At 35.4% G+C, this 25,266-nt stretch overlaps 2 protein-coding genes across 2 annotated transcripts in view; both read left to right on the forward strand.

Moving 5' to 3' along the window:
• The first annotated feature begins 1,181 nt into the window (after positions 1-1,181).
• On the forward strand, positions 1,182-15,591 carry LOC136039268 (uncharacterized protein C16orf52 homolog B-like). Its single transcript, XM_065722886.1, is given in 3 exon segments — positions 1,182-1,443; positions 15,046-15,114; positions 15,117-15,591. Coding segments are annotated over 3 exon segments (321 nt in total). The 5' UTR covers positions 1,182-1,340; the 3' UTR covers positions 15,266-15,591.
• An 830-nt stretch (positions 15,592-16,421) lies between these two features.
• LOC136026084 (collagen alpha-1(I) chain-like) overlaps positions 16,422-25,266 on the forward strand; it is a 21,214-nt gene continuing 12,369 nt past the window's right edge. The window contains exons 1-3 of the mRNA XM_065702331.1: positions 16,422-16,739; positions 20,508-20,850; positions 25,137-25,262. Of these exons, the coding sequence (XP_065558403.1) occupies positions 16,422-16,739; positions 20,508-20,850; positions 25,137-25,262 (787 nt within the window). The remainder of the gene's footprint in view (positions 16,740-20,507; positions 20,851-25,136; positions 25,263-25,266) is intronic.

The following is a 25,266-nucleotide window of genomic DNA, read 5'->3' on the forward strand; positions in this document are numbered from 1 at the left end:
TTTTGAGCATTTCATAATCTTTTTAGTAAGCAAATAGTCATTTAACTTTTCATTCCAGCTCGAAAATCTATAGCAATTCGTGCTACATGTGAAATAAGGGCTTGATGTTCGATATAAGTAAAAATTTGCGTGCAACACGAACTCTGTTGAAAGATTGTTTTTTTTTACGAACAAATGCAGGAAAGCTTAAGGCCTTTTAGTTATTATGAAATTTAAGTTTAGTTGCCGTGTCCTAGGATGTCTATAAGGCTTTCGTAGTTCCGTATTTGCTTGCACTTTTGCCTTTTTGATAGCTTTTCACTCGAAGTGATATTACTGATATTAGAAAGTATTTTTACAAATATGTAAAATAACTTCTTCGGCTGCCCCTGTGTACTAGCAACACCATTGTATCGACCAGATATGGAGTTACCAGCCCCTTAGATGTTATCCGAGGAAGAACTGAGTCGTTTCAAAAGCGGCTAAATTTTGATTCTTCTTTCCTGAATGTATTTCTACAGGCATGTCTATGGTTAGGTTTTGAATTTATTTTTATTTGATTCTTTTTTTTTTCTGTACTTTGTCATTTGTGTAATTCTGCACATTCATTTTTTTTTAATTATTGTAAAAACAAATACTGTTCTTTTCTCGCTAATATGATTGGGTCTTTTTTACGGGGGAAAGTTTTATCATCATGGATGAGTAAGTAAATTTTTCGATGAGTTTAGTAAATTCTAGAAAAGTAAATTTTTAGCTTTTACCAATTACAAAGATATTTATTGTCTTCTTCAAAGACTTCCAAACCTACTAATATCGAAAATAAACCAAGGAAAATACAAAATGCTAGTAGTCAATGTCTTGCGCTCAGGGTTCTTCCTAGGGTTGGTGACACCCGTAAAATTAATTACAACACCTATTACCAGATATAAATAAAAACAGCTCTAGCCGCGATGCCCGGAGCAGCTTGCCTCGCTCGCTCTGGCCGCAATTGTACAGATAAGGAAACGAATCGAAAGCAGATTCTAACTAGTTTCTGCAATTTATACCATCCATCCATTTCGACCATTTTACATGACCCCGAGTAAAAGGCCAAACCTAACATCTAAATTCTGTAGAATATGATCTCTGATTATTTATTTATCTTTATGACCACAATGAGTGCATATTTTTTATGACAGGGAGCATTGCTTAAAGAGTATCCAGCAGTTTGTTGTTGTTACCGGCGTAATTATTTGAACTTCAAATCGTGACTCAACGGAGATCAAGAAAAGCACAAAAATTGTGGTCATGAGAATTTTTTAATTGAATTGTGACCTTAATCAACAAGAATAAAGGAATCTCTTATTTCATTTTATTTTATCATGGACAGATTACTGTTGATGCCTGGATTGTTATTCCTCACTGCAGATGTTCTTGCAATAGTCAGCCTCGTCATGCCATATTGGATAGTGACCAAAGTTGGAGGTAGACTAAACCATGAGCTAGACTAGACTTAACTTATAGCTAAGTCTGTACTTCTAAAAAGTATAAAATCTCAAAAAAGTAATCTAGCTGTTGGATTAGGCATATAGGCCTAGCCTGGGCTACCCAGTTTAGCCTAGTAAAAACTGGTGACTAGCAGGCTTGCAGGGTAATTAAAAAGACTTAGACTAACTCGTTATATGCATAGAGATAAGGGAAAGAGTAAAATTCTAGTTTAGTGACTTCTTGCTACCTTTGACAGGGGTTAGGCTAGGAAAATGAAATGGTCAATGTTGATATTACCTGAACAATTGTTTTGGGTCATGAAACTATTGTTAATAGATGCATTTTGACTTTTTGAACATTTTTTCTCTCTTGCAAACTACTGCAAACTCACTGTTATGGAGTTATTCCAGTCTAAATATTCTTGTATTTACACATATAGAATTGCAATCATTTCCATTTTTGTTGATTGGATATTTGAAATTGCAAATCCGTAATAGTTTAAAAACAAAATTGGGCTATATATTTGCACATTAGGGGGTTGGGGTAAAGCATAGCACATATTAAATAAATAAACTAACCATTGCTGTATTTAAAATATGCTATGCTTTAACCCCCCTCCCCTTAATGTGCAAATATATAATAACTCCATAATGGTGAGTTTGCAGCAGTTTTGCAAGAGAGAAAAGATGTTCAAAAAGTCAAAATGCATCTATTAACAATAGTTTCATGACCCAAAACAATTGTTCAGGTAATATCACCATTGACCAATGAAACTGTCAGGGATGGGTCTAAAGGCTAAAGTATGTCCCAGAAAGGTATTTTGAAGAGTAAATTCTAGTTGAGTGATTTCTTGCTATCTCAGAAAAGGGTTAGGTTAGGAAATTGAAACTTTCATGGATGGGTCTACAGGCTAAAGTATATCTCAGGAAGGTATTTTAAAGTACCCACCTCCACTCCTCCTTCTAGAGAGCTCTGAAATTTGCCTACATGACAGGTCTGTACCTATTGAAATTTTGACAGAACAATGTTTTACCTTAATTTTCAGTTACCAGTTGCTTTTTCTCTGCCTTTAGTTCTGAAAATGCTATTCCTGTTATTTGAGTTCTATTCAAGCAGAAGATCTATTTTGCAAGATTTTACTTCTATAACACACATATTTTTGAAGGTCATCAAAGGTCAGGGCCCTCTAGAGAGAGAAGGAGTAGAGGTAGGTACTTCAAAATACCTTCCCTGGACATATACATTATAATCATTTTGCTTGCAAATACCCCACCCCCTTATGATGCTAGGCTGTATATAGCCATAATTAACATATTCTCCTGTTTTTTTGCATCTGTTGATGCTTTGTTTTTGTTATGAACATGTTCTGGGTAATGTTTATATTAATAGACTATTCAGGAAATAAATTTACCTCCAGAGTCAGAATTGCATCCTGAATCCAAATTAAATTCATTTGAATCAGAAATGAACTTTACCCCACCCAAATGTATACCAATTCAGGGTATGTATTTGCACAGAAGGAGGGGGGTAAGGTTCAAACTTACCTCTACAGTCACAATCCCATCATAAATTTAACATTCATTTTGAAGGTTATATGAGAAGCTATTAAGTATGCAAGTTATTAAATTTTGGTTTGTTTATAAATGAAGTTGCATGATAAAAAAAAGCCATAATTAGCCCACTTTTTGGGAGTTGATATGCATAATTGTTTTGACTGGTTTGTTTTTATTTGTTTTTTTTATTTTTATGTCTTTTTTTCTTCTTCTTTTGTCTTACCTTTTTCAATTTTCAATTCTTTTTGTACATGTTTTCAAATTGATTTATCATTGTTTTTTTTTCAGTTTTATTTGTTTAAAAAATAGAGCTATTCCAAGCAGAGGGGTGAGTGGTATATGATAGATACTAGTTTCAAGGTAATTTTAATCTGTATGGCTCTAGTTCTGGTGAGATTATCTTCTTGGGTGGGCAAATACTTCAGCTTCAAAATAATCCAATTGATGTTTTTAGTTTAAGAAATAATTTAATAGGCCAGTAAAATAAATTTACATCATATCCCCATTTTTCACCTGCTAGTAAGTATATTTTGAATTTAGATGAAGTTTCCAAATGAGATAGTAGTTTTTCTGTGCTTCAGCTAACTCTATTGCATCTCTCAGACATGACCTGTCAAGAAATGAAGAAGGGATGTTTGAATCCATGTTTATTATGATTATAACCCAAACTAAACCTCTGATTGTTGGCAATATATACCAGTCTCCTAGTGGGTCTGTTCTCTCTTTCCCTCAGATTCTTGATGAGGTTTTGGAAGCAATCCATCAACATTCCTGTTAACTTGTCATTATGGGTTACTTCAATATTAATTTGTGTCACTGGACAAATCACCCAAAGACCAACTGCACAAATCACCTAAATGACCAACAGAAAGCTAGAGATAACTGTTTGGACATGCTTAAAATTCTTGAAAAGTGTGACAAAAAGTAAATACCACTTCCATGTTTTATGCTGTATAAGCCTAACAAAGTTCCAGTTATCATAGGGGAATGAAGTGCTATGCTTACTTGTAAAGTTAACAAACCATATGTCAAATTCAATAATTATGCCCTGTCAAAGTGCAACCCCTTGCCTTCTTTGTCTCAAGCCCCCACACAGTCATCCAAACCCTCTTTTCACATTATATAAAAAAATCTAACTAAAAAGCTGAATGACCCCAAAAACCATAAAACTTTTATTAATAACTTGTGTGTTGACTCAAAGTTGGTAATAACTGAGATTAGATTGAGAAAAGATGCTTGGTGCCTCATTGTAAGTGATAAAGATGAAGCTACTGCTGTAGATAATGCTATCAAATCAAAGAACCAATGGCTAAGACTACAGCTAAAACTTCCTGTGTATTATGGAATTGTCTTTTTCATTCATGATAGTGTTACTGACAGCCAGTTGCAGAACTTGATAACTAACTGTACCAAAGTCTCTCATATCAGCAAAACTAGGTCATACAAGATTTTGGTTTTCTTGTCAAGAAGACTTGTTTGCAACCATTTCCTCATCAGTGATAATCGAGTATTAGCGAATCTGCAGCGAGAAGTTTCTTCCATTTCCTCCTTGCTGCTGGAACTGCCAAGCTTACAGACATATTGCCCAGATCTGTAAGCTCTTAGTCACTACTTGCACTTTGCACAGACTGGACATTCAAACAAGCTGAAAACCCTCTGTCAAAATGAAATGCAGTGTGTACTGTGCAACCAGGCTGACCATCCTTGCTACAGCTGCAAATGTCCCATTGCCCAGAAACTTATGAATCCTCCAAAATGAGCACTGATCTACATGTTACATTACGGAATGTTAATAGAGGTGTCTCAATGAAATCACCAGTAATCCAAACTCTATGTGACATAAATGACGTTCTCTGCCTACAAGAGCACCATCAAACTACTGACAGTCTATGTATGTTGAACACAATCGCTTCTACTGCCATAATAAGTTATGCTGCTAGACTCTCTGGGCTGGTCGGCTGAGTGGAGGTACTGCTGTTCTTGCTAGAAATGTCCTCAAGCCTGAAAACTTTCACAACAGGGACTATTTTAAAGCAGTCAAATTTCAGAATTATATGGTAGTGTTAGTGTATTTACCCACCAATTACCATAGTGCTACATCAGAAAGACAATTTGATCAAGCTTGCCACCTAGTCAGTTCCCTTGTGACTGATTTTGAAGCGAAAAACCTAGCAGTAATCCTTGCTAGTGATATGAACTGTAACATTTTTGACAACAGTAGCAGTCATGCAAATATTCTTAATAGTATGTGTCCTTAGCTCTTGGCGGTTGAGAATGCCCAAGGTTTCACGTATATCCATAACTCTGGCAGTACCTCTTCTCTGAACTTTTTCATGTGTTCTCATATGTAAAACCAGACTCCAGATCCTCACTTATCTCCGCTCTCGAAACCTCAGACTATACGCTTATCAGTAATATATTCCCTGTTCAACTTATTGCACCAAGTTTTCCAAGTCCAGACAATGATAGTAACTGGCATGAAACCACTGACTGGTCTTGCACAAAAAATTTTTACATTCTGGGCTGTTAGTGATTCTATTTTGTAAAAGATCAAATTGCCATTCCATCTACTTTCCCAAAAAAAGACCTACTAACCTCTGCAGAGAAGCAAACCTTGCTGAATATTTACTATGCAGAGATTGTTCATGCTCTATGAGCTGCTGAGTGTGCTAGTATTCCCATAAAAGTTGGAAATGAGAAGCATGGTTGGTCAGTTAACCCTGATCCTGTTGATTCTTGTGCTAAATGTAAATTCTGGTTTTGTGTCTGGAAGGAGTGTGGTATACCATGGCAAGGTTTGGTAAATGAAATTCGTCTGAAAACAAAGCGATGTTTAGCAAAAGTGCTTAGGCAACACCAGGCTAAATCAATAGCTGAAGTATCAAGTAAAGCAACAAGTGAACCTAATTTGGTATGGAAAGTGCTCAAAAGAGATACTTCAAAAGCCTATAATGCTCCCAAAATTACCCATGACCTGTGGTTACTTTAAAAGCGTATTTTCTGAGCCTGATCCATCATTGTCAAATCAATATGAAAGGGAGCTTGATGGTTTCTCAGGCCAATCAATTGATGAGGTCAGTTTTATTATTACTTGATCTGTGGTTACTAAGTGTACTTCTTAGCTACAAAAGAAAACTTCCCTTGGTGTTGATGACCTCTTTGCAAAGCAGCTAAGATGTGGGTCCCCTCTCCTGATTGAATATCTGGCACATGCTTATACATGCTCATGAAAATACTTGTACATGCTCATGAAATTAATGGAGGCATTATATTTTGCTGGGCTAGATGTATCTAGAGCTTTCAACATGGGTATAACTATGCTGATGACATCCTTGGTATTAGTAGAACAGCCTTTGGAGTTGAGAAAATTTTTGAGTTCTCAATAGGGAGTATACACTATCATTCTTTGATTTAATGAGAGTAAGACTGAGTTCCTGGTGTTCAATCACCATTCAGATTGCCTGACAAATGTTCAGTTTGTTTAACAGGTTATTAAAGTACAAGATACACTGATGTATCTTGGTGTACTGATAGGGTCAAATCTTTGCGATACACATCAACTTTCGAAAGTTTTTTTGCCAGAAAATCTAGGAATGTGTATGGTTTACTAGTTGCGTTAAAGTTTGAATTTAACTGCCGTCTCTTAGCTAGTGTTTATAATGCATTCGCTGTTCCGCATCTACTCGTCCTTGTACCATTTTGGTCTCTTTTTACTGCTTCAGATATTTGGGATATATGGAAGTGTTTGTACAATTATATGAAATATTTGCTATGGCTGCCCCTTTGGACTAACAACAGCTCCCTATCCTTGCGGTATGGAGTTACTAGTCATTTGTTCATGGTGCAGAAAAGAAACAAGATATATTGGTGGCAGATTATTGGTGAAAGCACCTCTGAAATTGTCCTTCATTGATAGTGTGTCTGATCTTATATATAATTGCCCTTATTTGTATTTCTTTATTTTTCTTTTTTTCGTGTTAGTTTTTCTTTGTTTTGGTTTTGTTTGTATTGGTCAAAATTCATTTGTTTAATTCCCTTTTCTTTCTTTATGCTGCATTAATGTTGTATTTTAAATTTATAATGGGCAATAAGTTGTTACATACATACATACATACATATTGATGGGCTCCCTTACTAGAACTTAGGACCAATGCATTTGATTCCTTGGGATCTCACTATATGAGAATCTTTCCTTTAAGCATCACTTTGGTCTCATTAAAAATGAAAGTCTCCAGAAGGCTTGGGATCCTTAAAAAATTGAAACATATTTTTCCAGTGAAGATGAAAAGGTGACGTTGGGTAACGAAAGGATTGATCAAGTGGGCAAGTTCACTTACCTTGGCAGTATTGAGCAGTTAAAAAAAAGTTTGGAAGACTAGGAAGATAAGTATGCAAACCAAGATTATAATATTGGAAGGTACAGTAATGACAGTGTTAAATATGGCTCTGAAGCATGGGCACTCCAAAAAGCAGATAAAGATTTACTAGATATTTTCCAGAGAAATCGTCTATGCTTTGTTCTGGGTACCTGGCTGACTGACTGTATTTCTAAGTGTAGATCTGAGATCTTTCAGAAAAGATCTCAAGAAGGAGTTTGCCACCACTAGTCAATTGAAACAAATACTTTCCCAACTGAGTGCTGACATTAAAAGTGACATTTCTTCCCAGGTTAGTGATAATGCCAATAGGGTGTCACACATTGAAAATTTACTACAATGAACGTGCTCTGTTTCAGCTGTTCAGGACCTAGTGGCTCTACAGTGTTTTTTCAATTTTCTCAAATTCCTGTAGCCCAATTAACTGAAACTCATGTTCGTCAGATAGTATGTTCAGAGCATCAGCATTTTGGAAGATATTTCAATATTGTTGCCTTTGGAGTCCCCACCTAGACTGATGATGCAGTTTTCCTGTACAATTATCTTCCACACACTTTTGGAGTTGACATTGGTGTTCCTCCAGTCTAAGTAAAAAGACTTTCAAATGGCTATCAACCCTCTTGTAGTCTCTTCCTTCCTCTCCTTTTCTCTGTGCCATCAACTGAATTTAGAAAACAGATAATACAGAAATCCTTTGAAACAAAAGGATCAATCAGTTTTTTGTAGTGATCCCCCAACCACTCCAATGTCCCACTAATGTCTGTGCCTCCTTTTGCCCCTGTAATTTTTTTTAAATGATTATTGACTTTCACCACCAATTTTTGTCTTTCAACTCTCTAGTAGTGATCATAGTTGTTTCCTTATCTGATGCTGATATTTCTTTTCTTTTTCATAGTCCTGTATCTAACAATTTTACCAGTCCTTTGGTTCCTGCTTACTCTAGTCCTGCATTTTTCTCAGATTCCTACCTCACAAGGGATGAAGTTCCTTAGCTCCAATGTTGATAGCCTGCCTAATACGTTTTCTGAACTTCCCTTTCATATTATAACAGAAGTGGATGTTGCACCAATTCCAGACGTTTCACCAAAAAACACCATGTCAGTCTTATTACCTGATTAAATAAAAAAAAACAAGTTTTTTTAAATGAAAGTAAGGAGCGACATTAAAACTTAAAACGAACAGAAATTACTCCGTATATGAAAGGGGCTTTTCCTCCTCGACACCCCGCTCCTTGCGCTAAAGTTTTTTATTGTTTTAAAAAGTAGAGTTGCGAGAAAGAATCAAACTTTAGCGCAAGGAGCGGAGTGTCGAGGAGGAAAAGCCCCTTTCATATACGGAGTAATTTCTGTTCGTTTTAAGTTTTAATGTCGCTCCTTACTTTCATTTAAAAAAACTTGTTTTTTTATTTAATTTCTGAAAGTTTTTGAATTAATGCATGTCTGATTTTGGCTCTCCGTACATAAATTACTAAAATGAAATTTGCATATTAATTCTTTTTTTGGCTAAATGGCTTTCTCTTAGTTTTGATCAGACGATTTTGAGAAATAAGGGGTGGGGAAGGAGGTCTAGTTCCCTTCCAATTTTTCGGTTACTCAAAAAGGCAACTAGATCTTTTAATTTTTAACGAACGTTTTTATTAGTAAAAAAAAACGTAACTTAAGAATTAACTTACGTAACAAACGTACATAACTTACGTAACTTACGTTACGTTTTATCCCAATTCTTTAAGAATGGCCCCTGAATCAGAAAGGCCGTAGAATAAATAGTTGAAATTATTTAAAAAAAATTTAGCATAAAGAGCGAAGTATTTATCTCCTCCTAAATACCTCGCTCTTTATACTAAAGCATTTTTTAGAACCCTTCATATGCGTAATAATCTCTGTTCGTTTTAAGTTTTGATGCTTCTCCTTACTTTCAATTGAAAAAACTTTTTCATGTTTATATTTTCATTGTTTTTTTTATAGTAATGCTAGAAAGTCCTGCGCCCTTTTCATTGAATTTCTCTTCCCCCATGAAATACTCCTCCAAGGAAAGATCCTCCCATATAGCCCCCTCCCCTGAACCCCACACCCAAACCCAAAAATCCCCCTGATAACATCAGTACACTTCCCAGTAACCATTACTGTATGTAAACATTGGTCAAAGTTTGTAATTTGCAGCCCCTCCCCCAGGTACTGTGGGGGGTAAGTCATCCCCAAAGACATAGTTATTATGGTTTTCAACTATGCGGAACAAAATGGCTATCTCAAAATTTTGATTTGTTGACTTTAGGAAAAAAATGAGCGTGGGAGGGGGCCTAGGTGCCCTCCAATTTTTTTGGTCACTTAAAAAGGGCACTAGAACTTTTCATTTCCGTTAGAATGAACCCTCTTGCAAAACTCTAGGACCACTTGGTCGATACGATGACCCCTGGGAAAAAAAAAAAAAAAAAAAAAAAAAAACAAATAAACACGCACCCGTGATTTGTCTTCTGGCAAAAAATACGAAATTCCACGTTTTTGTAGATTGGACCTTGGAATTTTTTCTATAGGGTTCTCTGATACGCTGAATGCGATGGTGGAATTTTCGTTAAGATCCTATGACTTTTAGGGGGTGTTACCCCCTATTTTCCAAAATAAGGCAAATTTTCTCAGGCTCGTAACTTTTGATGACAAAGACTAAATTTGATGAAACTTATATATTTAAAATCAGCATAAAAATCCGATTCTTTTGATATATCTTTTAGTATCGAAATTCCGTTTTTTAGAGTTTCGTTTACTATTGAGCCGGGTCGCTCCTTACTACAGTTCGTTACCACGAACTGTTTGATGAAATCAAAATCAATGGTCACCAACTCTTTTGTAACCTAAAGTCCCCACTTTGCCACAAAGGAGTGCACTTATATATGAGAGATGAACTACAGGTTAGTCTCGTTCATTTGATTTTGTGACTTCGGATAGAATTGAGTCTGTTTGGATAAAAATTCACAATCAAACAATCTCAATTGTAGTGGATGTTGTTTTTAGAAGCCCCAGTACTCCCTGTATTTTGGACTCTGAATCTAATTTGGCTGCTATGTTATCACATGTGATGTCCAATTTTTTCAGTCCTGATCTTGTCCTTCTGGGGGACTCTTACCTTCCTGAAATCAAATGGATTGATTGATCTGTTTTTTTCACTAGAGATTCTCCTTTTTTGTCTTCCTTCTCCAATAATACCTTCTGTCAAATAATGTCACAAGTAACTCGGTTCAGGGAAGGTCAAGTTTCCAACACTCTGTAATCCTGACCTTCTTAATAAGATTATAATAACCACACCTGTTGGTTGTAGCGACCATGTGTTATTATTTCGGAGTTATGCTTGCCTTCTAAACAACCTTCTTCTAAGCAACGAAAATATGTCAACTACAAGCTGGTCTTTGAAAGTCTTGCCATTGTTAACTGGAAATAGCTTATTACTGACGATATTGACGAGAGTTGATCAAATGTAAAAATGGAAATTCTGCATGCTTGAGTCTTGCACCATAATTTTTCTCCAGAATGCTTGAGTTCTTGCACCAGAATTACCTGTTTCAACTACTAAAATAAGTGAGCTAATTATCATAAAACACCGAGCATGGAATCGCTTTAGAAAAAATAAAACCACAGAAAATTATCAAGTCTTCAAAATTTATTGTAATCAGACAATAAACCAAATAAAGAAGTTGAAGAGAAGGTTTGTGGAAAAATTGGCTGAGGATTTTAAGGATAATCCTATATCTTTCTGGCGTTAAGCCACTCAAAAATGTATCAGCAGACGCACAGTCTCAGATATTCTTCACAATAGTCAATCAGTTGCTGATCTTGAGCTGAAAGTTGGAATTTTCAACCAACAATTCTCATCTGTTTTTCCTTCAATTCCAGTATTGTTTATCCCACACCTCCTTTATATGATGTATCACATAATATGGGACCAACTCTGATTACTGATACAATAGTTCTAAAAGGAACTTATATCCCTCAAACTGAATAAATCTGCTACTCCAGACGGCATTCACCCGAGCATCTTACATTGAATGTTGTATAGTTTTGTGTCAACTTCTTTCCCTGCTGTTCAAGTTATCAATAAATCTTTCCAGGCTACCTCTGGATCGAAAAACTGCACGTATTATTCTTATATTTAAAAGAGGTAGAAAGGACCTTGCTTGAAATTATCAACATCCCACACCTCCTTTATATGATGTATCACATAATATGGGACCAACTCTGATTACTGATGCCATAGTTCTAAAAGGAATTTATATCCCTCAAACTGAATAAATCTGCTACTCCAGACGGCATTCACCCGAGTATCTTATATTGAATGTTGTATAGTTTTGTGTCAACTTCTTTCCCTGCTGTTCAAGTTATCAATAAATCTTTCCAGGCTACCTCTGGATCGAAGAACTGCACGTATCATTCCTATATTTAAAAGAGGTGGAAAGGACCTTGCTGGAAATTATCAACCCATTAGGATGACATCAGCAGTTGTTATGGTTCTTGAAAGAACATTATTTTTGACTACATTTGTTAATGATTGCTTAGATTCAGGTTTAAAGGTGGCTTCAGTTTTTCTAGAGACTATGCAGGTGTTGATCATGATATTTCATTAGCTAAACTTAAAAAATGCAGGAATTCGTTTTAAAAGTCTGAAATTGATAGCTTCATGTCTTGGAGGAAGAATGCAAAGATGGGTGCCTTATTATTTCTTGTATACATTAATAATCTAAATGGATGCCTTAAACAGCTGTAAATGCCAAGGTACAATGATGGAATCGTGCGAGCAATACTTTCAAGTTTGATGATGGTTTTACAATGGCTGCGAAAACAGAAGCAGATTTGAAAAATGGTACGAAGCAAGGAATTGTGAAAATCGAGGAGTGAATGTGAGTAAACAATCTGCTTGTTCATCAGAAGAAAACGATGTTCATGTTATATGGCAGCAGGGCAAATTACTATATATGGGTTAAAAAAAATTGAGTTGGAAAATGGAAGCATAAAATGGACAGTTATTGTAAAGCATCTTAGTGTCATGGTAGATGAATGCATAAGTTTTAAAGATCATATGTATTTATAAGTACTAAATTAGCCAAAATGTTGGAACTCTGCGGAAGCTAAATATTCTGTCCACAAAAAAAGGCTATTAGAATGTTATATTTCTGCCTTATTCATCCATATTTGTTGTACTCTGGATCCTTGATTTTCTTTATTTGCGATCTCAATGTGTTCAATTATTTGATGACTATGGTAATTGTATTCTTTCTTCCTCTCCGTATCTTTTGAGCGAAGATCCTCAAGGAAGCATTTTGGTTCCTATACTATTAATATCTTCATCAATGATGCTCCTTCCATTATCAGCAGTAAATCAACTCTCTATGCAGACGACCTGAAGCTTCTTAGACCAGCCTTGTCCTGTGAAGATCATGCCCTTCTACAGAAGAATCTTGGACTGCTACATATGAATCTTGGTCAATGACCTGAGGCTCAGCTTCTCAAATTCGATGTTGCCAAGTGCCATATCATTCAGTTTGGCAAACTGAATCCTTGTCGCTCTTATTTTTTCTTAGGCAACCCACTCTCCTCTGTAAAGAATGAGCAAGATTTTGGTGTCACTATTGACAATTAACTAAAGTTCAGTGCTCATGCTAAGAGGTCTACTGCTGGTGCTAGTTCAACTATGGGTCTGATTAATCGTACTTTTTCTACTCGTTCCCCTAAAGTCATCAGCCTTCTATATAAGGGACTTATGCGTCCTAAGCTTGAAGTTGGAATGTCTATTCCTTCCCCATATTAAAAAAAGATATAAAAGTTCTTAAGATGTGCAGCGATGTGCCGCCAAAGTGATATCAGGCATGCAGGAGCTTTCCTATCCAGAAACACTATCAAAGCTTAATCTCCCCACACTTATTTACAGGATAAATAGAGGAAATTGCATTTTAGCCTATAAGTCAATGAGGGCTAATACTCACCCTGTATTATTCCCATCTATTGGTTCCAACTCAAGAACTAGAGTTCATCACCTGAACCTTGTCAAGCAGTTTACCATATCTAGAGTCCACACTCAATTCGTTTCATCACGGATTGTCAACAGTTGGAACAAATTATCTAATGAAACAGTTACTGCTGAATCCGTTGATGTTTTCAAACGAAGGCTGAATGTTGAGTGGTCCTCCAGAGAATGTAAACTCAATTGGGATGTTATTGATCACCTGGTCACTAAAGAACTTTGAATACAACTCAAGACATCATTCTGGAGCTCTACAAGGAGAAATCCTTAGATTACTCCTAGTTGCAATTTAAAGTAATTTAAGGTAAAGCTCATGATCTCTACAGCCCAATACTATGACATAATATAGGGTTTTTCTCAACATGCTCTCTGCTTGCAAGGTCTTAAGGATTATGCGAAGGCTTAATCTTATTTGTGAGAAAAACGTAAAAAAAACTTGGGGTATACTATCCAAGTATCCAAGTACGTCTGTCCTTGCCAAGTGATTAGCATCCCAGACTTGAAATCCTTTGTCCATGAGGACAGCGGCTCTAAGTCCTAGTTTTGCTTGTTATTTGTTCGGAATGGTGCTCAGTGGCTGGGCTCTGTAAGCTCAGCCTGAGTCGACCCAGCTCTAAATGGCTACCTGAAGAAGTCTGGTAAAGGTAAACAGGAAGGGTGTGTGAAAGCACAGGATGGCTGCCCCTCCCCCCATGGTACTTCGTGACTGAAGAGCCATGAAACAGGGATAAGCACTGCCAGTAGGGACTGTAAAGTCCAGTGCCATATTCTTTACCTTTTTTTAGAGCATGCTTTTGTTCGACTATAGGTCTTGAAAGTTCAGTGCCCAGGAGGTGGGTATGTGAAATTATCTCCAGGCTGTAGTTCAGATTATAAATCCATTCATAAACTGAATTTGATCTTGTATCAACTTAATTTGCATATTAGACATTTGCATTATTCGACCAAATTTTGAATCATTTGGTCACTTTTTGCAGTAATGATGCTAATGATGGTGAGAGTTTCCTTGTTTTATTATGTAGAGATTTGGCATTTTTTCCCAACCAAGTTGATTCTGGGATTGACATTATTTCCTTGATTAAAAATATCCAAAATCTTATAAAACATGAGGTTTTTCTTCCAGTAGTTGTTAATTGAACAAAACACACTCAAGAATTACGCTTAGTTTAGATCTCAGAAAACCGGTTTCACAGCAACGAAGACAAGTGATGGGTGATAGAACGCATTGGACTTGTATAATTTGGGCTATATATTTAAACATTAGGGGTGGGGTCAGTTTAGGTTAGGGGTGCTGTCCAAATACTTTACCCCCCAACCGTATATATAATGTGCAAATATATAGTCCAAATTGTATTATTATATGAACTAAATGTTATATGAACGTTATATTTTATTAAGATTGACCTAACTTTAATTCCTGACTGTGTTTCCTTAAATTAACAAGTCCAAAAGACACTAACAGCTGTATGATTCCATTTTTGTTTTAAAGCCTGTTGGATAGTTGTTGGCCTAAAATAGACTTATTTTGTACGTTTAGCCTTCTCACTGGAAAACTATACTTTGACCCCCCCCCCCCTAATATAAAGCAGACTAACTGATATCTAACTGAGAATCGATAATAATTCAAAGCTTCAAACCATCTACAGATAGATTATTCTTTTTTCCAGGAGACACCTCTCTTGGCCTCATTCAAACCTGCTTTACATTAAGTGGCAGAGATAAAACATGTTTTTCCGAATATTGGCTTCAGAATGGCTCATAACGCTAGTTTTGATCATGCTAGGGATTGTTTCCATAACAGCAACAATAGTACTTTTATTTGTTGCACAGTCAAGGCCAACGCTAGTTATATATGCCCGGTGGCTAGGATTCTTGGCAAGTGAGTAATTTTGCTATTGCCTTTTTTTCTAAGGGGGGGGGGCATATGGTTCTTTTTTTATCCACTTTTGCTATATAGGACATGCGTTTTGTTCTGTATGCTTCAAAATGTTGAAATATTCAACTTCCCTTGCTCAGAAGCATTTCGTAATTGTTGTTTATTATCTTTCTCAAAAGCACAATTAAGGAGAGGGGGTGGGGGTGAGAACGACCTCATGCAGTACCTCTATAAATTCTTATGGTAAAAGCTAAATTTTTTTCAGTATTTCTGTAGCCTTCATTCTATAAGTCTTCTTCTTCATGGATCAAAGTCTCGTTTAAAGGGATATACTGGACATGGACTACATAATAATTTGTGTCACATAAGTTTTGAGGAAAGTTTTTCTCTCCCCCCCCCCCTCCTGGATTTTAATTTTATGATTAGCGATTTTCAATGTATTTGATTAAAATGTAATTCATTGTCTACTTGGAAAAAGAGACAACCAACTAAACTAAATACTTAAATATATATTAATTTTTAATTATGATTTCTTCTTTTATTTTTAGAAATTACATTGTTTATTCATTATTATTTTGTTGCGTTCATTTTAAAGTGGTATAACTGGGGAATTTTCTTTCAACAAACTTCCTTGGAATGAATTAGTAGGAATAACCCATGTATTTGTTCTGTTTCCAAAATCTAAGATGTTCACCTGATATATGCTGGTAAAATCTGTCTGACTTGGCTGTTCACTGAAAATCATTAACCCCACCAGTGCTGGCCTTTTTGATTGCGCTGTATATGCTTGGCACTTGTAGTCCAAAATTGGAAGTTGCAACGCTATTCTCACTCTGATATGCAAGCATGTCATCCTCTTTGCAAAATTACAGTGGCTTTTTCTGCAAAATCAGGCATGACTCTATTTTCGGGATGGCTTGTGGTAGATATTTTCATTTTATTATTTACATTACGGAGGAGGGGGGGGGGGGTAACACAAAAGTATTGGCCTACAGCCAAACCAGTCGCATGAGGCTGTCATATATTTCATAAAATGATCCACTTTAAACCTTTGGTGCTATAAGTGATATTACACTCATTGAGCATCGTCAGCATGGTGGACTGGGTGCTTACATTAGAAAAGACTTGCTAGTTATAGAAACAGATGGTTGAAGGGTTAATAGAGAAATGATATTTGAGAGTTTGGTATTAGAGGTTAGCAAGAAATCCAAGGTGTTTTATTTGGTTGTTGTTTATAGACCTCCGTCGAGTAATATTAATGAATGTTTTATGTTACTAGAAAAACAGTTGGACATGATTAGGAGTAGAAACTTACCTATATTTGTGTGTGGTGATTTCAATATTGACCTAATGAATTTGTTTATTAATACAAAAGTTAGCCAGTTTTTAAATATTATGCTGAGTTATGGGTTGAAGCCTAGGATTACAGTCCCAACCAGGGTTACTATCAATTCAGTATCGTTGATTGATAATATTTTTGCTAATGTCAGTTACCATAATGCAAATGTGATAATAAATGAAGTATCTGACCATTTTGGGATATTTTTCAGCGTTCAAAATTTTTTTAGTAAAGGTACTAGGCTTAACTCAAATTCACAAAATAGATACAAAAAAGTGATCATTGATAGTAATGTGCTCATTCTTTATAAAGTAATGTTAGAGAAATGTAATTTTGAATTTTTAAATAGTAATGAACTAGATATTAATGCTAAGTTTCAAAATTGGTATTCAATTATAAATAGTTTATTGATTGATTGTAGAATTTATAAAAATTCAACTCGTCGTAGAGAAACTCCAAAGAAACCATGGATCACCCGAGCTCTTTTAAAGGCTATTATTAGAAGAAGATATTTGTTCAAAATGTGTGCGGCTAGTAATAGTGTAAGTGATAAAACAGAATACAAGATTTATAGTAACCAGTTAAATACACTACTTCGTAAAGCCAAAGCTGATTACTATCATAATAAATTTAAATCTTGTGAAGGTAACCCTAGAAAAACATGGTAAATTATTCAATCCGTCGTAAGTCCTAATAATGATGGTATATTTCCTAACGGTATACATAATGATAGTACAGTTGCTGATAGAATGTGTCGTCATTTTGCTAATGTGGGGAAGGATTTGGCCCAAAGTATAGTTATTTCTGAGCATGAAGGTAGTTTTGAGAAATATTTATCGAATGCAAGTGATGTTTCAGCATATTTGAAGCCAATCAACGCTTCTGAGCTTTCTGAAACATTGAAAAAATTAAAAATTGGAGCTTCAGGCTCTGATTTTGTAACAGTTAAAACTTTAAAGTATATTTACCCTGTTATTTCCGGTCATTTAGTGTATTTACTTAATGAATGTTTAAGGACTGGAGTGTTTCCAAGTTGTTTTAAAATTGCAAAAGTTATTCCTGTCTATAAAGGTGGAGATAAAAATGTACTAGGAAATTATAGGCCGATTTCTTTATTACCAGTAGTATCTAGATTGTTTGAGAAATTGATAGTTAAAAGAATGGTTGAATTTTTGGAGAGTAAGTCATTTTTTAATACAAATCAATTTGGTTTTCGGAGGGGTTTATCTACTGAGCATGCTGTTTTATTTTTGACAACTTTTGTGAATGATGCGTTTGATAATGGTATGAAAGTCGCTTCTGTTTTTCTTGATATTGTAAAAGCTTTTGACTGCGTTGACCATTTTATACTCATTGCCAAATTAGAAAATTACGGTTTTAGAGGACCATTTCTTGAATTACTGTCCTCGTTTTTGAAAGAAAGAACTCGATATGTACAACTATGAGATAATGTTTCTTCAGTCAGTAGTGTTAAATTTGGAGTACCTCAAGGATCTGTTCTCGGTCCCCTGTTATTTCTAATTTTTATAAATGATTTATGTAGAGCTTTTAATATGATTTTGTATGATCTTGACATTGGATGTGACGGGGAAAAAGTAATTGTTCCCAGCTTTGCGGATGACACATATAACTGTGGCTGCACAAACAGGAATTCAGCTGTTGAGTCGTATTAGTTCTTGTCTGGAGTTTGTACAAAATTGGATGAAGCTTAATAAGTTAAATTTGAATTACAGTAAATCTTGCTTTTTATTGTATGGTAGGAGCTCAAATTATTACCCTTGGATAGACAGACTTAATATTGCTGATATGAGTATTTTAAGAATAAATTGTACAAAATATCTAGGAGTTTTAATTGATGAATGTCTCAGCTTTAGAGAACATATAGATTATATTAGTCTAAAACTCGCTAGGAATGTTGGCATTTTAAGAAAGTTGCAGTATATTTTCCCAAGAGATATTTTAAGAACACTGTATTATTCCTTAATTCACCCTTATCTGCTACATTGTTGTAATGTTTGGGGTAGTATATTTCCTTCTCATCTCCATCATATTCGAGTTTTGCAGAATAAAGCGCTTCGAGTGTTATGTGGTGTAGGTTTTAAAGACTCGGTACAAAAGAGGTATATAGAATACAAAATCTTGCCTTTAGCAGGACTTAATACCTGTTTATATATAAATATTTTCAAAATTGTTAACCAATATGTTTTAAAAATACGTTTGAATTAGGAAGTGATATTCATACACATTCTACGAGACAGTCCGATATAATTCGTCGTCAGCTTGCTATTACCCGTAGATCTCAATTTTCTATTTGGCATCTAGGACCCCATGCATGGAATTGTTTACCTACGACTTTGAGAAACATAAATAGTTTTCTTGAATTTCGGCGGGAATTAAAGCTATTTTGCCTTAATATTTATGGTTTTGATAGTTGAGTGGACCTCAAGTGGAACCAAGATGTTGGTTTTGTCTTTGGCGATGCTGGTCAAGTGGTTTTAGTTTCTTTTTGTTTTGTCTCTTTTGAAGTGTAATTCCGTTTCGATTGAAATGCAGGGTAATTGATTATTTTTTTTCTTCTTTTCTTTTCTTTTTTCTTTTCCTTTTCTTTCCTTTTTATTTTTTCTTCTTTTTCGTATTGTTTTTATTTATATGTATATTGGGGTTGTAAGCCCAAACAAGCTTTGCTTCGGGCCATTTGCTTGTTTAGTTTTGTTATTAATATTAATAAACACATCTTTCATCTCTCTGTCTCTCTATGTGTTTTAAATATATGCTTCTAATGAGTCAAAAGTTTTCATTCCGACGGGTAAGAGTTTTTGGTATATTTGGGTCAGTCATAGGACAGTTGGTAAAAAGTTTATTTTTTAAAGTAAAATAACCAAAGCAAAATCTATTTTCACTAAGCCTAATAACCAACTGAAGGTGAAAGAATCCTTATGAGCTGGATCTTTGAGTGTTTGATGCGACTGTAATGACTGTAGTCAGTATGGGGTCCAAAGAATGAGAATGTGAACTTTTTTGGTATTGGCATTGTCTAAGAAGGATTCAGGCATAAGGCTTATATATAAGGTAATCAAGTCCTTATTGTATTTCAGTCTTAGCTGAGGACTAGTAGGATGGAAGATGGCTGTATAGCTAGAAGAGCGCTATTAAATAGCTTGCCAGGAGTTAGTAAAAAGGCCGGACATACCAGATCTCCTTGCTACAACAATATAATAGATTATAAAACTTTCTTAAGTATTTCTTGGGAGGTTTTATAGGGAGGATGAAGGACGGGCATTTTTTAGTTTGTTAGCCACTTCAGGCTTAAAGTTGAGACTGTGTTAGTAGTAGCAAGTCAAGAGCACAGCTGACTTATCGAGTACCAAGCTACTACTAAAACGAAAAAAAACTTGATCGTAAACGAAATGTCCAAAGTAAGAAAAACCTCAGGCTATGAAGATAAACACCTTAAAAAAAACTGTTAGGTCTAACGTCGCAAGTTTCATTACAAAGGATTTTTTTAAAAGTCGGTATCCCAGGCACAACATATGAATTGACTATTACCAAGTAGAGCTTATTCTGTTTACGTTTCCTTGTATAAATTTGTATCAATACCTGGCATTGAATTAGAATATAGTGGGTATTGGGTATAGTAGCCCTAACAAAACTTACGTACTATCATTGATTTACGGTATAAATTCCTTGGTTACACAGAAATAGGATTCTTAAATTTTATCATGAAAAAAAAAAGTTGATATTGTGTTTTTTCATACACTATGCTTACAGCTTAAGGCCTATATCCGTAGATGCCAGCGTTTACCAATATTTTTGTCTTTTAAAGGTATCAAAAATGCACTGGCCTGATGTTTTTCTTCCAACAGTGTTGTTTGTGAATCTCTTCGTTTAGTGTATTTTTTCGCACTTTCTTTTAGGGTGCAGTTGGCAAGCCTGGTCCTCCAGGTTTTCCTGGTACTCCCGGCTCCAAAGGTGATGCGGGTCCTACAGGTCCTAAGGGAAGTCAAGGTCTTCAAGGTCCACGTGGTGAAGCAGGTAGGCCTGGTGTTCCTGGAGAATCAGGTCCACCAGGTCCTCCAGGCAAGGACGGTATACCAGGAGAGAAGGGAGCTCAGGGTGAGCATGGCCCAGCTGGTCCTCCTGGTTTCCCTGGGGCTAGGGGACCTCCAGGAATGAATGGAAGCCCAGGTCCATCAGGTCCAAAAGGTAACTCCGGTGAAACTGGTCTACCCGGTGTGAAAGGAGACGGAGGTCCTAAAGGTGAGTTAAAACTAGGGAATTGACTTCCTTGTAGCTCCTTTTTTTCCCTTTTTCCTGAAATGCTTGTCTTGAAGACAAGAAACTGACTTATTAAGATCCTTCCATCTTATAGAACTACGAACTATTGTAAATTATTGATGCAACAGAATGGAACAGTTTGTGGTAACGAACTGTAAGTAAGGAGTGACCCGGCTCAATAGTAACCGAAAATAAAAAAAAAACATAATTTTGATACCAATAGATACATCAAAAGAATCGAATTCTTATTCTGATTTCAAGTACATAAATTTCATCAAGTTTAGTCTCACACTTCAAAAGTTACGAGCCTGAAAAATTTGCTGTATTTTCGAAAAAAAGGGGAAACACTCCTTAGAAGTGATAGAATTTTAATGCTACCATCAGAAAAATCATACCATCAGATTGAGCGTATCAGAATATCCTACTTTAGAGGTTTCAACCTCCCATCTGCAAAAATGTGGAATGTTTGTTTTTTTTTGCCAAAAGAAAGATCAGGGATGCGTGTTTTTTTGTTTATTTTTCCCAAGGGCGATCATATTGATACATTAGTCCTAAAATATTGCAAGAGGGCTTATTCGAGCGTAAATTAAAGTTCTTGTACCCTTTTTAAGTGACCAAAAAAATTGGAGTGCAACTACCCCCTCCCACACTGATGTTTTTCCAAAGTCACTCGATCAAATTTTTGAGATGGCCATTTTGTTCAAAATAGTCGAAATCTAATAGCTATGTCTTTGAGGATGACTTCATCCCTCCAAGTCCCCAGGGAAGGGCTGCTAGTTATGAAATTGCCCATTGTTTACATTGCTTATTGGGAAGTATAGGCTACAGACCTTTTCAGGAGGATTTTTTTTTCTGTTGGGGGGTAGTGGAGAGGGGATTATATGGGGGATCTTTTCATGGAGGATTTTTTCATGGGAGAAGGGACATTTCTGTGAAGGGGTTGCCTGATTTCCCAGAATTATTTAAAAGACGATCAAAAATTAGTTTTTTAAAAACCAGCTGAAAATTTCAACTGAAAATTAGGAGCAACATTAAAACTTAAAACGAATAGATAGTATTACGTATATGAGGGTTTTTGCTCCCAGTCAATACCCCAATCTTTACGCTAAAGTTTTTTTTAGTACTTTCAAAAGAGTTATCTATTTTCATTAAAAGGCCTTTATGATTCTGGGGGTCATCTTTAAGGAATCGGAACGAAATTTGAACTTAGAGTAAAGAGATAGGTATTGACTAGGGAGTGAACCCCTTCATATACATAATACTTTCTGTTCGTTTTAAGTTCTAATGTTGCTCCTTACTTTCAGCTGAAAAAAAAATTGCTTGTTTTTCTAATTTAATAGTCAATAAAGACAGGCAACAATTTCCAGTAAGGAGTTGCTATAGAAAGTTATTCGGGACAAAAAAATTACTAAAGTGAAAATATTCTCTTCTACTTGTTATTAAATAGTCTTTTTTTTTCATGAAATCATTTCAAATAATGAAGGGTATACCCTAATTATCGAGTGTATTTTCCAATATGTAACGTTGCATATTTTACGATTTCAGTTGTGAACAGAAGCTCAAGTTTTAGGTTGAGTTAACACCTTATGAACATTTTTTAACCCTTATATGTAAATATATATATATATATATATATATATATATATATATATATATATATATATATATATATATATATATATATATATATATATATATATATATATATATATATATATATACATACATATATATATATATATATATATATATATATATATATATATATATATATATATATATATATATATATATATGTGTGTGTGTGTGTGCGTGTATATATATATATATATATATATATATATGTGTGTGTTAATTTTTACTTTTTTATTAGCTAAAATTACTATAAATTAATCAGTTAATTATATCAAATAGTAAATCAGTTACAAATAACATCATTATATTAGCCAATGGGTTTATTAAACGAGAATTTTGGGATTTTCTTTTATATTACCGTCGACTAATTTGAAAAATTGTATAAAAAATATTTTATTGCCCATCATTCCTTTTTGGAAACTCTTAACAAAAATTCTTGTTTATTACCATTTGTGGTATCCAACATGGGGATTAGAAGGAGTGCTTAGCGTTCAAATTTCATTCTTTTCTGTCAACAATTGACTTATAACATTAGGTAATTGTTGTCTATGAGCCATGAGTAACTCAATAATTTCCCTCAGAAAACTTTTGTTGTAAGATTGTGACTGTAAGTCCCGAATTGAATAGGAACTTGTTTTTTTTAAGGAAGAAGCTAATCCTGTGCTGTCTTCAATTGTCAATTGAATTGTGACAGCAGTGTGTATATCGTGCCAGTTCATGCATTATGAAGTACTTAGTGTATGTGAAACATATCTCGGAAGTGTTGTAACGACAGAAAAAAATTCTGTTATGTGTGTGGTGAGCTCACTTTAAAAGTGGTAAGGCGAAATTTTACTACTTTAGTTACAAGTACTTGCTTGTTTTATTTTAGCAGCAAAAAAACCAGAGCGAGAGATCAGCCCCGGAAATGCTGTGCCAAACGTTTGACAATATTAGCTGGCTCTTTAAAACAATCTCTTCATGTCTTTTGCAGTTCCTATGATATAGCTAGAATCAAATGATCACTAGACAGGCTGCTACTTCTTCTTGAAAAAAACGTACAGAACAAGTTCGAAGTCCAAACACACTGTTACATATCCATACAAGAGATGGAACCAGAACAAGAGATGGATCCCGGAAATCTGTTGCGGCAAACATTTGACAATAAGGATCCCTTCATGCGTCTTTTGCAGTTCCTATTATATTCCTTGAACCAAAGGATCCCTAGACACACTGCTACTTCTGCTAGACAAACGTATCTGGAATAATTACGAAGCCTAAAAACACTGTTACATGTCCATACAAGAAATGGAACCGAACAAGAGATGGAACCAGAACAAGAGACAGACCCTGGAAATTCGTTGTACCAAATGTGTGACAATAAGGATCCATTCATATGTCTTTGCAGTTCCTATTATATTGCGCAAACCAAAGGATCTCTAGACATACTGCTACTTTTGCCTGACAAATATATCTGCAGTTCCTTTATATGCGTCTTTTGCAGTTCCTATTGTATTGCGTGAACCAAAGGATTCCGGATTCCTAGACAAACTGCTAATTCTGCTTGAAAAAAATATCTGAAATAATTTCTAAGTTCAAAAACGCTGTAACATATCCAGAGAAGGGATCGACCTAAACACCATAGATGGAACCAGAACAAGAGACGGATCCCGGAAATCTGTTGCGCCAAATGTGTGACAATAAGATTCCCTTCCTGTGTCTTTTGCACTCCGTATTGTATTGCGCAAACCAAAGGACTCCTAGACACACTGCTACTTCTACTAGACAAATTTATCTGGAATTATTTTGAAGTCAATCCATCTTTCGATTCAGTAATTTGACCAATGCTTCATGAGCTAGGACTTTCCATACCAAGTCAGTCAGATGGCATAACGATACCTCAAGCACTAGAAAGTGCTCCTCATGTCAAAAATAAAACCAAATCACCCAGATTCTGGAGAAAATAATATAATAAATGAATCTCAACTTCTTTGAAATAATAATAAATAAAAATCTTGGAAATAATATATTACCAAGGGAATGTCCCTTTTGGTCAAGTCTGAGATGCGCGAGTGTGAGAGTTTTGTCAGTAAGAGAGAAGCTTGTTAAACAGAGCATAATCTTTTTGAAAATGCCCCTTTTTGCGTTAGGTTATCAATTGATATAGAGAAAATAATCGCATCTGGCATGCGATTGCATTTTGGATTCAAGCGTGAATACCCTGGACAGTCGCTAAATTTGGTTTTGCGGTTGTAACAATGAAGTAACAGCGATTTAGATTATTCTGCAGTTTACCTTGACATGTGCCAAAGTGGCCCTTAAATTATTGTTGAGTATTGTTAAAATTAAGAGTGGTACATTATGTAGAAATGTTTATAAAGAAAAATTGTGCAATTTTAGTATGTATTAGAGGCTATGGTACCTAGGTGTATGCAAATCTTTTTGGTTATCCTTTTTTTCTTGCTATGGGTGCCTTGTTATGACATTAATTAAATATTGAAGAAAGTGTTGTTCGAAAGTAACTAATTTGCTCCTATCTTGAAAAATCGAAGATTTCCACATGGAAGATGAGCACACGAGAGCCACGGCATACGCTTTGCCTCTAATATGCTCGTTTTCCTATTTTCTATTTAAAATATTTTATCCTTTTAAAGGTGAAAATGGATCTCCTGGCCCCCGTGGTCTACCTGGTCAACAAGGTGCTGCTGGTAAACGTGGTAAGATTGGTCCTCGTGGCCTACCCGGTCCACCAGGTCCTCACGGTGAACGTGGAGCTCCTGGCGG

This window comes from Artemia franciscana, chromosome 1 (genome assembly GCF_032884065.1).
Source record: "Artemia franciscana chromosome 1, ASM3288406v1, whole genome shotgun sequence".
Lineage (NCBI taxonomy): Eukaryota > Metazoa > Arthropoda > Branchiopoda > Anostraca > Artemiidae > Artemia > Artemia franciscana.